Below are 14,860 nucleotides of genomic sequence, written 5' to 3' on the forward strand. Positions count from 1 at the left end.
AAGAACAAATGGGTTCATTCTTTGTGAACACTGAACAACATAGCAGGACTGGGAGTTGAATGAGGTGAATAAGAAAGATAGGATGCAAAATTTAAGAAGATAATCACTCTGCACCAGACAATCGCAGGGCAGGACCTCAGAACCACTATATCCTTACATTTTGTGTCCAGTGTGCCTGGATGGCATCACTCTAGACCTGATACCACTGCCATATCTAAGCCTCAGAGCTCTTTAAGGTAAGCACCATCATGGTGACCATTTTACTGATAAGGAAGATGGAGGCTTGAAGATTTAGTAATTTGCTGGATTGCAAGAAAACAAAGTAATTAAGACAAATTTGGACTCAGATCTGGCAGATTCAAAAACGGAATACCTAGATCCCTAGAGGAAATTAGTCATTCTTCCGTCATGTTATCCAGGACCCCACCTGCCTTTGGGGAGGGCAAGGCAGACAGCCCTGCTTGGACAAAAAGTCAAGTAGGCACAATATCTTTTGAATCGCTTCGTGGTTTTCAAGGTGAGGTGAGTCTGGGGATGTCTTCGTCCTTTGGCTGCTTAGGACAAAAGTCCTTCTATCTATTGCTCCAGTCTGTCTCTCTATCGGGGCAACAGCCTTCTTGCTTTTATGTGAGGCTGTCGTGCGGTGGGCAGGGGCTTTTAGGGTTATCTCTGGTAGATGGCTGATGGCCCTGCAAGGAAGAGCCCACTCAATGGCAAGGGGAGCTGCTCGTTGCTAAGTGCAGGGAGGAGTCCGTTCCTGGAACCGTCAGCGAGGGAAGGGGGCGGCGAGAGTGAGCGTTTGGAGCCAGGAGGCCGTAGGGAGGGAGGAGGAGACCCAGCGCAGAGACAGCGGAGGGAGGCGCGCGAGCGAGCAAGCTTGCACTCACTCGGATCCCGAGCCCGGGCGGCGCAGAAGCAGCTGCGGCCGCGCCCTAGTCCGAGTCCGTGCATCCGCCCAGCCCGGTCCCGCCCGCGGGCGTCAGGGCTCCCGAGGATGGAGGATTCCCGGGAGACATCGCCGTCCTCCAACAACTCCTCCGAAGAGCTCAGCTCTGCCCTGCAGCTGTCCAAGGGCATGTCGATCTTCCTCGACGTAAGTACAGCTGGAAGGAGTTAGGTGGGCACTTGCCCAGCCTCACGCCACTTCCCCGGGGAATGGCGGGTGACTGGAGGGCTCAGGTGTTGACCAACTTTTTGCCCCCAGAACATGGATAAGAACGACCTTCTCTCCTCCGATCCACAGCCAATCCCCAAGGCAAATGCAAGAGAAAGGTCTGCCATCCAACTTGTGAAGGGGCTGTCCCAGACCTGCAACTTGGGATTTCACCACCCTTGACGAAATTCCAAAAGTTAGATTTCTCAACAGCCTGGGTTTCTGTAGGGGCTGAACTGTAAATGTAACAGTCTCCATTGGGGTGAATAGAACGTTTTAAAGAGCTATCAGATATGGGGTCCCATCTCCTCCCTACTGTGCTCTGTTTGCTGATAGGCAACCTCTCTTGTGCTCTAAACCAACCCAGGCAAGCTCTAGAAATTGCGAGGCAGCTCTCCTGGAAAACAATTACTTTGAACATATTTATTTTCCATTATCCATCGGTGGACAAGATCTCTTTCATGATCATCATTCTTTATTGTTTTTTTCACTGCCACTTTCTGTTCCCAACCCCCTTCCCTGATATCCCCCTTCCCTGTACCTCTCCAAGTTGTAATTACTATTATTCAGTCCTAGCTTTTGATTTGTTTTTTTCTTTGGTCCTTTCTCTTGCTTGGGATTGACTTCCTTTCTCCATTTCTCGGATATGATGATCATTCCTTCTTTTCTTTCTGTGCTATTTTTTTTTTTCTGTCATCATGCTGTGGATTTCTATCTTTATAGCAGTTTTAGTTCTTATTGGTTTCTCAGTTTTACTGTGCTTTTCCTTCCTGCTGTTTCCCTTCTCTGTATTTTTCACCCTGCTGTCCGGCTCTTTTCTCTGCCTTTGGGTTTCCTGATCTTTCCATCCCTCAGTTGCCTGTGGGGCTCCCGGCTCTCCCCGTTCCTCAGTTGTCACATTCATACCATTCCCCCAGGTAGTGTCTGGCTCAGTGGGGAAAACTCTAGCTACTGCTTGTTTGATAGAAAATAGGCAAAGGGCATCTAGGAATGTGGCATGTTCTTTCCTTTACCTTTTTTCAAGCTATCATTTCTAATTAAAATTGAAATAAATCAGAGGTGGGCCAGAGGCCAAATGCATTTATTTGTAGAAAGATGAAAATATGAGGAAATAAAATTATTAGTATCATAATGGTGAGGCCAAGATAATGAAGTTAATGGTAGGAGGGGCAAGGAGCCCTCCCGATTTTATTTTGAATGGGTGAGCTAGGATATTTTCATGTGGCAGATAAACTCTTATTGATACTTACAAGTGGTTTAAAGCACATGATAGAGTATTCAACTATGTGGGGAGTAGCCTTCTCTGGTCATCAGCTCCTACTGGGGATCCAGGAACTTCGGGCCAGCCATCTTCTTCCCACCAAAAATAAGTGTCTGCTTCCTCTTTGTTGGCTCAATCAGATTGCTAAGGTCCTTATTCTTCCTCAGCATCTATCTCTGCTTGGCTTGAGTCAAGCAGATGGTGTTATTGGTGCTAATGGTTTCACCAGCTGACACTATTCCTTCATGTTCTACTATTCAGGACTACAAAGCCCTTGAGGAACTGAGATAGGAGAGGGGACAGGCAAGGTAGCTCATCTGAGAAGAAAATCCTCAGGGCCAAGAGAAAGTTGGGACCGCTGAAGGTCAGTTATAGGCTGACAACCTAGCTGTCTGCTGTGAAGTGGATTTGGAAGGCAAGTAGCTCCTCTGTTCTGAACTGATCTGTACTCTACCCTCCAAGGATATCAAATGCTTCCTTGTGATTTTTCTTTAAAACAGCTAAGAAATTATGGTAATAATGTGGAGATGAATGAATTGAAACTGTATAGATGGGAACTCAGCCTCCCAGACACATATACACCAATCTCAGCTCAAGTGTTCAACTGCAATTTTTTTTAAAAAAATAAGAAATTAAAATCTGATTTGTTATTACATATGCACAGTTGTTCCCAAAACAGCATCAGTTCCTGAAGGAATTTGTCATTTATGAATAGAGCATCCTTACCTTCTCATATCTATTTCTAGAATTTAAAAAAAAAATAAAAACATAAAACTGATTCCACACGAGAGGTGTTGACATGCTTCTTTGTCAGTAAAATGCTAGAGTCTACCCAGAAATAACTGCCATTGGATTTTGTCTGGAATAGAAAAGATTTTGTTTACACATTTCTCTGAGTTATTTTGTGAAAAATCTAACACTTTGGTGAGATATGTGACATGAAAAAGGATTTGTTATTTCGGGATTTTTTGAATTATTCATTTTTGGATCATGTTGCTGTTAGCAGAATAAAATGTGAAATATAAATATATCATTTTATTGGATTAGATTTAATATATTCTAGTAGCACTGCTAAGAAAGATTGCTTTTTAAATTCTATCCAGATCATAATAAATACGTGATAGATATTACCTATTCCAAAGGGGAACAGAGATGAAATTAGGGGGGTCTTTTGCATCATACAGACTAATTTCCAAATTAGAGGAAAACTGATTCCCAATGTTTATATTCCATTATCACTGGAATAATCAATCTTTTAGTAAGTGATTTAAACTCCTGCTGAGAATGTTGTGAGTGACATGACTAGACATGTCCAGCTGGTTGGAAACTAGATGTGGACATTTGACAAGGAAATCAGAAAGACACTTAGTTCAACTCTTGACTCTTGTTTCATTTTTTTATCTCTAAATCAGCAATAGTAACGAGTCTGATACTTAGTTCCCAAAGTGGTTGTGAATATGGAATAAGAATTGACAGTTTAGAAAAGTGCGAAAAAAAAAAGATAAAATGTGCTATATAAATTTGAAATAATAGGGTCATTCCAGTGTTCCATGTTGAGTACGCAAGCAGCAGTAGCTAAATCCACAAACAAATGCAAGGAACTATTTCTTTATAAATCTGATTTGTATGATTTTATCTCTCAAAAAATGACTGAATTGAGTATCAGTTTATCATGAGTCCTCTTGAATTTTCTAAAGGGTTTAGAAAATCCAGTGCTGGTACCAAGGTGTGCCAGGATACTATGTCTGTGCACTTGCTTGCGGCATGCCTGCCAGCCACAGAAGAGACCGTGACCTGAGTTTGGTGTGCAGCAACACTGAAGGACCAAGAGAGTAACAGTTGTTTTCTTTGTCCCCTAGTGTACTATCTTTTCCCAGGTGACTGCATTCCAAATAACAGAGAATAAACTTGAATTTAGAATACTAGGCTCTGGAGCATGTGGACCTTCTTTTGAGTCATTACATTCATCCACTCTGCTACTGTGCAAAAGTAAGATATCCCCCAAAGCAAGACAAGATCCTAATGAAATCAGTTGCAATTCCACCCACCTGCTGACACTTTCTTCTTCCAATGGTTTTCCTTTGACATCTTATTGGGAAGGTAGGGGCCCTTCCTTACTTCAGTGACGAGGCAGGAGTGAGGCTGGAGGTTGTGGAAGAGAGAGGTAGCTTCACTGTTTGTCTTACATTGCTTCCCCATCTACATATGCCTACCAGTGTATATCCTGAACTCAAGACCCAGGGCTTGGTTGGTCAGGAACTTGACAAAAATGTAGCAATAGTTTCTCCTAAAAAAGACATTCAATTCTGAAGTCCTGTGCATTCTCATTTGTTTGAGAGGTGAGATGGACAGAGAACCAACCACTAAAATAGAGTTTTAGAATTCTGATACAGGCACACATCCTGCTCTCCTAGTCACACATGCATAATTGATTATTTAAGTGAGATTGTCCAGTTGGTAGAATGACAGTTAATGTCACAATCATCTATCCTAATTGGCAAGGGAAATTAGGCTAGGCAATGATGAAATTTGCCTTGTTTTCCCACATAGGACCTACCCTATGCAAAAATTGAGGAGATGAAAACATATGTACTAAGTACCTTTTCTCCATCCATCTTCCATACTTATCTTCCCACATCCTATCTCGGGGTGATTAGTGGACTGATATCAAAACAACCTGCTGGATGTTCAGACCTACACATCATGATTCACCTCCTAGGTTTCACCTTCTAAGTGGCACTGGGTATTCTGGATGACTCCTAACTCCCTGCCTACATCCCAGTTCCTCAGAAGTTCACCAGGTAACTGAGTAGCCCATCTCATTTGGAGTTTTAACCGGTTAACATGGTATGAAGCACTTAGGAAATGTTAAGTTCGGTAAATGGTGATTCTGTTCATTTCTTATGCTTTCAAGATAATATTTACATTTTGACACCCACCTTTAATAATATAAAGTGAAGAACAAGGAATTTCATTTAAGTCCATCAAAGAATATCTTTGGAGGTAAATAATCTACTTGATGATGAAATATAGCCAAAAGCAGAGGACTTCTTGTATAGAAACTTTAAACCTCATCATAATATTTAAATTTATTTGCTATGCCTCTAGTGACAGCAAACTGTAAGATTAGCTGACCCAGATGACTGTGACAGCATAACATAATGAACTTGATTCTCATCTGCACTACAGCTTTTATTAGTTTGTGGACTCCGAGGCAAAATTTGCAGCAGAAGACAGTTCTGTTCATATTTAATTACAAGAACTATCTTAATAACACAAGCTGCTGTCTTAATTTTGTCTTTAAGAAGCTGAATTCTATTTAAGGGTTTTTTTGTTTTTTTTTTTGTTTTTGTTTTTTTTTTAATGAAACAAAATGATGGCAGTCTTGGACCCAATTCTCTGGTGTGTGGTTTTTTTCTATTCTAGCCTCTTCTAACTCCTGGGGACACAATAGAACTTGAAATAGAATCCTAGAGTATATCAAAAGTGAAGGATAAATTGTGCTTCCTGTCTCCTGATGCAACTAGGGCACTCTGGCTTTAGAGTAGAGGAAGAAGCTTGTTGTGATGGAGAAACAGATCCCCAAACTCCCACTAGCAATAACCTCTGTAGAGTGGAAAGAATACGGGTATTATTCTTCTCAAAATGTATCTCTTACTACTAAAAGCAGTCTTCCTTCAATAATTAAATCAATTTAATAAAAATGAGGGCCAATATCTTATGCATATTGGTCAAAGTGACAGCTATCTGTCATTGGGAAAGTTTCATGGGTGAGAATTTTAGTAATAATCTTAGTATTTTATAATTAAACACTCTGTGGTAGTGGTTAGATTTATCCATACTTCATTTCTTTGAAATCAATGAATGCAAGGAGGAGGATGTTCTTATGTAGAAAGTGATACGATAGACAACTTGGGAATAAAAATTACCATTCATGTCTTAAGCTGTCTACCAAGAAGCACTGATCTAAATAGAAAAAGAAAAAAAGGTTTTGACTATTTAATTATAACTACACATTATTCAGGGGGAAAAAAAGTGATTGTCAAGGGTGTTTTCCAGGTGATTAAAGTTTGTCTTTGCGGGGTTGGGGATGTGGCTCAAGTGGTAGTGCGCTCGCCTGGCATGCATGCGGCCCGGGTTCGATCCTCAGCACCACATATAAAACAAAGATGTTGTGTCCGCTGAAAACTAAAAATAATAATAATAGTAATAATAAATATTAAAATTCTCTCTCTCAAAAAAAATGTTAAAAAAATAAATTAAAAAAAAATAAAGTTTGTCTTTGCAATATGGTACAGGGACATGTTCTTTAGTACTGCTATCATGAAACTCTATATTATATCATCTAGATGGCTATCAGTATACTTATTAGGATTAATTTGATTGCAGATAACAAACAAACAAACCACAAAAACAACACAAACTCAAAATGTTAAGATTTAAAAATATAGTAATTTTCTAGCTCCTATAATGAAAAGCAGAGGTCTTCTCCTCAGGAACTTGATGAGGGGCTCAGAAAGGGCCATCAGGATCAAGTTTCTCTGAGTATCTGAACACTGCTTTCTTGGCTGTTAGTTACTTGCAAGTTACATGTTGTATTAACTTCCAAGGAGTACTGGAACAACCCGCCACAACAAGGGTGACTTAGACAACAGAACTTGCTCGTGGTTCTGGAGGCTGCACCCTCCAGTATCTACCTCTGTCACGGGATAGCCTCTCTTCCTTCTGTCTCTGTGCCTCTGTGTCTCCTCCTAAGTTCACCAGTCATTGGATCTAGGGCACACCTGAATCCAATAATGCCTCATCTTGATTTGATTACATCAGCAAAGGCCCCATGTCTGAACAAGGTCACATTCACAGGTACTGAGGGTTACAACTTTAATATTTTGTTTTCAGGAGACACAACTCAACCTGCAGCTCACATGGTGACAAAATGGCTACAGCAGTTCCTTACCTTATCTTCCCAAGTTCAAAGTCAGTAGAAAAGAAAGTACATCTCTCTTTTCACCATTGAAGCAAAACCGTGGCCTAACCGTGGCCTGTCATTCACTGGCCCTGAGTGCTTATGACTCAGCAATCACTGTGATCAGAGGACGTGAAACCCTGTTTGCCAGGCCAAAGTGATCTTCCCAGCCCTGGACTATGTGGGACAATGCTGGAGGAAAGATCAGAAATCAGTTTCTGTATATCAAAAACAATTTAAAATAAATCCAAGATAATATAATTAATGCATACAGATAGAGCAAGACATAGTATAGACATGCAGGTTCCTATTTAGCCATGATTTATTATTTTCTTTTTGTTTATTCCCAGTTTTATTGAGATATGATTGATTTACATTAACGTCTATATTTATAAACTACAAATCTGAAGAGTTTTGACATCTGAAACCATGAACATAATCAAGGTGATAACTATCTTTGTCACCCTCCAAATTCCCTCCTACTCTTTTATAATCCATCTCTGCCCACCCTGCCATTTGTAAGTAACCTTGATCTGCTTTCTGTCACTAGTTTGCATTTTTTTTAATAATTTCATATAAATGAATTTATACAGTAAGTATTTTTTTTTGTGACTAGACTTTCTACTCAACCTAATTATTTTGAGGTCCATCCAAATATTTATATGTATCACTATCTCTTTTTTAGTTTACTAGTATTCCATTGTAAGGACAGACCACAGTTTATCCATTCACTTGTTTATGGACATTTGGGTTGTTTTCAGATTTTGGTTTTTATAATGACCTCAGTTGGGAAATATTTACTCCAAAGTTGGAATTTCCTTTTGTTTAATAATAGATGAAGAAAATGTTCACTGCAATGCTTACTAAAAAAGGTGATAAATTTCTTTTTCTTTTTTTTTCAGATACTGAGGCGAGCAGACAAAAATGGTAAGACCTAAATACTACAGTTTCTATTTATTAATCTCATATTTTAGAATGCCTTATAAAAAATAATAGAGAAGGCGAAAAAAACCCAGAAATTGACATATAAATGTGAGTTTCTTGTGCTAGTCACAATTTTAGGCAAGTTATGGTTCCAAATATTCATGAGAAGTTGGCAGAGGAATTTACATTTGACAGGAAGGCGGAATTTATGCCTTTGAAGTGAAGAGTCCTGTCATAATTGGGCTCTGGCATTTCCCTTTAATGCTTGAAAAAAAGTAGTTTTACAGCAACAACAGCTTCTGTTCATCGAATGTCTCCTGTGTGCCAAGCAGTGGGCTGGTTGCATCGTGTGCATTATGCATCAGTATTATTAAAATATAAAGCTGAGTCTTAAACCTAAGCCTGTTTGAAACTGAAATCTACAGTTTTCACACTTAACTTTATAGTGATCCTAAGAGTGCTACTGCATCCAAAATGGTTGCCTGGGTGCAATGCCATAAAGCATACATCCCATGTTCGCTCTCCCATATGATGTGTAGGCACAGGGGTGATAATCCATAGAGACAGAGAAGAGGACAAACCCAGAGTAAAAAATTCATTTGTCAATTTAGTGACAGCTGCACAAAATTCAGCAATTATAGGCTAGCACAAGCAATATATTTTATTACTTTATTCTACTTTATTCACATAATCCCAAATTAGAGAAATTTATTCTGCTGCTATAGCTTATGTACTATAGTGTAGGTATATTATTGATGAGAGTTACTTGACAAATTTGGAATGCAAAGTCTTCCTTCCCTTCCTTGAAATCCCATTTATCAATGGGAAAGTTATAGTCAAGTCCAGATCTGACAGTATAAAGACAGTGGTTGTTGTCTAATTTGTCCTTAAGCAGCCAGATCAAGAAAAACTTGATTGACACTGTGCATCTTTCTACCCCAAAGAAAATACATTAATCTAAGATGCAATGAAGTAGAATCTCAAGTCCACATGACTATGCCTGACCACCAGAATATTTTTAAAAATTATATTGTGGTTATCGATATATTGCCAATTCAAAAGTAATTTTTATTTTTTTTTCATTTGAAGCATTTGATAACTCTTTAAAACATAAATAATGACACTATCATCTTGTCTTCTCATCTGTCCTTCCACCTTTTGCCTGACACCCTGACCCGGTGATGCCTAGAGTACAGTGGCTCATCTGTTGGCCACCTGTCTTGTGCTTCAGCAGCTGTCGGCAGCTCAGAAATGCCTGATCTTTCTCCCCACCCAAGCTCCTGGTTCTCTCCGGATGTATCTTCATCTCCTTGGGCCCTAAGACTCTAATTAAGGGCCACTCTTACCTTTGTACCTGTCACTCTTCTTTCCATTGAAATTGTCATGATTCATAGTCATGATGAAAAGCAAAATTATCCTAGTCCATAGTTAGGATAAAAAGCAAGTGGAAAAATCATTTCAAGTGATTTGTGGGCCTGTGATTACTTCCTGTGTTATGTTACACAGAGTGGTCACTTGCACGGGCAGCCCCCTGACCCATATTTCCTCCCATCTCCTCTTTCATCTGATGCCTCTCTCCTCCTTGCTACCCCTTTCCTCATGCCAGATGGTAATGTGCTATGAAAACTTACCCCCACTCTGTTCTTACCTCTCACAATCATCACCATGAGTTCTGCTCAGCAGCCCATGGAAGCACTGTATTCCCTGAGCATCCCACCATCTGCCACACCTCTGTGATGCTGCCCTGCTTTGACCTTTTCCTGGTATGACATTCCACCCTCAGCTTGAGGATGCCTCTGAGTGGTACACTTCTGCTCAGAAGGCTCCTTATCTGGAAGGACTCCCAGAGTCTTCAGCAGGGCTCCACCCTCACTCTCTACACTTTTGCATGTATCGATTATTGCCCTTCTGATGGAGGACTACAGTTTGCTGGAGATTTTACTTTAAGCCAAATATGCCTCTCCGGGGCAAGGAACTCTCTTATGAGTAAATACTCTGCCCAGCCTGCACTAGGTGAGCAATAGATGTTTGTTTAATAAATTATTAATGATTGAGAATGTTCTTCTCCATTATCCATTTCCCTTCTCTCTGTCCACTCTTCTTCCTGTTTTTTTTTTTTTTTACTTTTGGCATTATATTTATTTCCACATTTTACAAGTTCACAAAAGCAAATGAACAAAGGCATATGACAATTTTGAGTTTATATCAAATGGAAAAAAATCCTGATCTAATTTGAAAACATTTCTTAGTCATTTTTTTTGTTTGTGTGGATAAAAGTTCATTTTACTCCTAGAATTAAACATTTGTCTATTCATTGTAGAAGATAAGCAAGAGGCAAAATTGATTACTAGGTGAGATGCATGTTTTATTAGCTATACATTTATAGATAAGCTTTGAAACTGAATTACAAAACTACTTACTTACAAATTAGAAAACTACTTAGTACAAAATTACTTTGTTGAATAACGTTTACAGGTTCATATGGAAACATTTTTAATCTTATTCATTATAGGGTGGCTTCTTGATAAGTCCACAATTCTTCAAATAGAAAATATAAAACACCTTTCACCTTAAGAGTGAATGAAGATTAAGCCAAATTTGCAAGGTCAAGATATGTAAAGATTTTACTTCATAGCCCCTTTCTGTTCTAAATTTGGTTAACTTCTTCCTGTTTTTAATCCCACCTATTCTACCTCCTTCTCTGTGTAGAGAGGGAGAGGGAGTCAAGCAGGCCCATGCCTAAATCCCAGCTATGTCACCTAGTAACTACGTGCATATCTTGGGGTTGTTATGAGTAATAGTGGAACAATATATGTAAAGTCTTTGGGAAAATATATGTAAAGTCTTCGAGGCAATGCCTGACACACTGTTAAGTGCTTAGTACTGAAAGTTTGAGCTGTTTTTCTTTTTTTGTGTGTGCTGCAAAGGTTCTGTTATTTCTATTGCCAGTGGAGTTTAATGAGAAAAAGACATAAGGCTATTTACCATACAAGGAGAACCAAAAAGAGAAAAGGAGGGTAGATGATCTAATGTAAATGTGAAGAAAGTAAACACCTTCCTGTGCCATGTGTTCATTGTGCAAATAAACAGCTGTCACATGTATTTGATCTTTTGGTAACAGACCCTCCTGTCATAGAATCCCTTGTGGAAAGCTTAATTGGTGATGGACTAGCGAAAGGAATAAGAGGCAGTAAACAGTATGATAGTTACCCTGCCAGAGGACAGAGTTAGCATTTGGACTTCATCTGGCCTAAGAGAGAAGCTGCTGGACAAATGAGGGGGAAATACATGATTTGTGATTAATTAATAATAATGATACCTTGGAGAGGGGTTTTGTTGCGGGGAGCAGTTGGTTGTTTTTAAATCATAGGTTAGGATCCTAGATATAAAGATAGACCTGCAAATAGGATTGCTCAGGGGAAATGCTGGCACTTTGATCTCAAGAGTGCAGAATTAAACCTAGAAATGCAAAACTCCTGAAAAGGCTTCCTTCACAAGGATTGAATGAAAATAGAAATGGCACATGGTTATTTTTTAAAAATTTGCAGAAAGGTTTTTAAATTTTATTTTAAATTTTATTTTAAAATGTTTAACTAGCACACTAAGATTGTATATATTCAAGGTATACAATGTGATGTTCTAAGTATGCATTGTGCAATGATTACCACGATCAAACTAATTGATGCATCCATCTGGATACATGCTGGACATCACGTCCCCAGAACTTGTTCATCTCATTACTGAAAGTTAGTATCCCTGGACCAGCATCTCCCCATTGCTCCCACTCCAGCTCCTGGCATCCACCACTCTACTTTCCACTCCTTTGAGTTAGACTTTTTCAGATTCTGCATATAAGTGAGATCATACAGTATTTTTCTTTCTATATCTGTGCCAAAAGATTTTTTTAGCCTTTATAAAAGGCAAAATGAAAAGGCTCGTAGTAGTGAATAACACGTCAGATGCCTCTTGCTCTTACTCGGTTCTACTGTTATTCTTGTCAGCAGACAGGTGGGCTGTATGGGTGGTGCTTTTGATCCTTGTGTCACGACTGATCTCTTTAAGGGGCTCAGTTCTTCTCTGGTCTTTAACCCAGTCTAGCAGCCTGTACATTGTTCTTCTCTGAGGGCAAAGATGTCCGGTCCAAAATGCCACCACCACACTCAATAAATATTTGTGAATCTATTTGTAAGAAGCACATAACCAATAATTTGACCTTAAAAAAATTGGAACAGACATATGTATCCCTTAATCAAACTAAGCTGTGTTGTTGTGTATCTATTGTTTATCAATCAAAATATTGGCCCAAATTTATGGAGGGCTTATTATGGGCCAGGTCCCATCTAAGGTGCTTGATATACATTGTTTTAATCAGTATGAAAAGTCTTTAAAATGGACAGTTTAGAGCAGTGGGAACAACACAGGATTTGAGGTCAAACAAGTCTCAGTGTCCCAGCTCTGCCACTGTTAGCTTTGTAACACTGGACAGGTTACTCAACTTCCTTGTGCCTCAGTTTCCTCATCTGTGAAAGAAGGATAATAATACTACTTCTTTTATAAAGTTGCATTGAGAATTAAAAGGGATTGTGCCTCTAAAGCATTTATTCTGATTTCATACATAATAATAATTGTTCAGTATTTGCAGCTATTTTTATTAATATCCTCATCTTTAAATGGAGTAAATGAAGCTAGAGAAGTTATATAATTATCACATATATGTTCTCAGCAGAACCCATATTGCAAACCCAGGTCTCTCTGACTCCAAATTGATCTTTTCACTTTGTTGTGTATGAATATATGTGTATGTTTCAGTCTGCAAAAACATAGAAATAATTGTCCTTGATTTGTAAATATCTTGCAGATGATGTTCTGGTTCCCCAATACAGAGTTAATTTATAGGTTTAATAAACTAAATGCATCCTTGGTCATCAGAAGGAATTATGATTGAATGACTAACATCTCCAAAAAAATAATTTTAGCAATAAAAATTCCTAGCCTAAGAAGAGTTGATGTACTGTTTGTGTATTTAAAGGTATAAAGAAGATTTCATTAGATTATAATTAATGAATACTGGCTATAATAAAAACCTTTCAATTGGGCTGCCCCAAGTTTGGTTTATTCTATTCACATCTAAGAATATGATCTTAGGTAGAGGTTGAAACAAAGGTTCAGTAAGTAGGGTATGTCCTGGAAGGCTGGGTTATCCCATCAACCTTCGGAGTGTCTCAGAGGACTATAATTTCGAGTCTCCTGTACCTTGGTCATCAGGCTGTCCTTTTTGTGTGATCTATGTAGTGAGGCTTTGTCCTTTACCCCATCAGGCTCTCAGCCCTTCTTATCCTGTAATTAGCACTTCTGAGCCCAAATAAAATGAAAAGCTTGAGGAGTGTACCCTGGAAAATTCAGAGTATGAGACCAACAATATGTATTTATTTTATAATTCCTCACTAATTCCTTAATTAGGGAAAATTAATAAAATTGAAAATCAGATAACTTATTATAGATTAATAGGGCTTTCAGATAATTTCATGCTTATGTTTACTTTCAGGCATTTGCAGACTTTTCAATGCATCTACTAGTTTGAAAGTCAAAGCAAAGTCTACTAGGAGTCATTCAGTTTAAAAAAGAAAAAAAAAAAAAAAAGTAATAAACATTGAAAAAACCACCTCATGCCCTAACAATATCCTTCCTGGAAGGAATGCCTCAGTGTCTCAGAAAGCAGAAGCCCCTGAGTGCAAATGCTGACTATAATTATTAAAAAAAAAGGGGGGGGGAACAAATTTTATATTTCCATAGTAAAGTCATTTTTCTCAAATGTAAAGTAGTTTCACACTCATAATGTGTTACTTTTCTTCCAAAAGCAAAAAAAAAAAAAAAAAAACCTGTGAAAATCCTAATCTTTACATAGCTCGGCCTATCAGCTGTCGCAGAAACAAAAAGAAAATATAGATTCAAATTCCTGAGACCAAGGTATGGATAGCAGAGGCTGTTAAAGGCTATGAAATCAGGTCCTTCTCTGATAGCAGATGCTAAAACACATAAAGTGTAGTACTTACCCTAAAACCTGGCTTCTTAAGTGCTTTCTGCAGTGAGATCTATGGACTGACAGCCAGCGTTCCTTTCATTTTCTGTACCACAATTAAGTCATCCTCCCTACTCTATCTAGATCCCAGAGGCATGTAGCTTGGTTGCCGAGTTTATGACTTTGCAGTCAAATTAACCGATTTCAAATCCCTGTTTACTTCCTGTGTGACCTGGGTAGCTTCCGAAATTAGCTTATCTGCAAAATGGCAAAAAAGATAGGCTTCTTTCACAGGTTTTTGTTTGCTTGTTTGTTTTTTGTTTTTTTAAAGATTAAATGAGAATACACAGAAATTTCTTGAGAATGTAACTGACCTGTCTGAAATTCTTATTCTTGCTTGATGGAACTGTCAACCACAATGTCCTACCCATCCTCCTACTAGAGTTCAATTGCTCACATGGCAGTGCCCAGAGGTTCTGTCCATGATGACCTTATTAATACCCCAGAGCTACTCTGGTGCTTGTCCTGCGTTTGCCTTGA

General features: G+C 38.8%; 1 protein-coding gene across 1 annotated transcript in view; it reads left to right on the forward strand.

The window, feature by feature from the left end:
* The first annotated feature begins 994 nt into the window (after nucleotides 1-994).
* Necab1 (N-terminal EF-hand calcium binding protein 1) overlaps nucleotides 995-14,860 on the forward strand; it is a 147,775-nt gene continuing 133,909 nt past the window's right edge. Inside the window, exons 1-2 of the mRNA XM_076836128.1 lie at nucleotides 995-1,093; nucleotides 8,280-8,304. Of these exons, the coding sequence (XP_076692243.1) occupies nucleotides 995-1,093; nucleotides 8,280-8,304 (124 nt within the window). The remainder of the gene's footprint in view (nucleotides 1,094-8,279; nucleotides 8,305-14,860) is intronic.

Source organism: Callospermophilus lateralis, chromosome 16 (genome assembly GCF_048772815.1).
Source record: "Callospermophilus lateralis isolate mCalLat2 chromosome 16, mCalLat2.hap1, whole genome shotgun sequence".
Lineage (NCBI taxonomy): Eukaryota > Metazoa > Chordata > Mammalia > Rodentia > Sciuridae > Callospermophilus > Callospermophilus lateralis.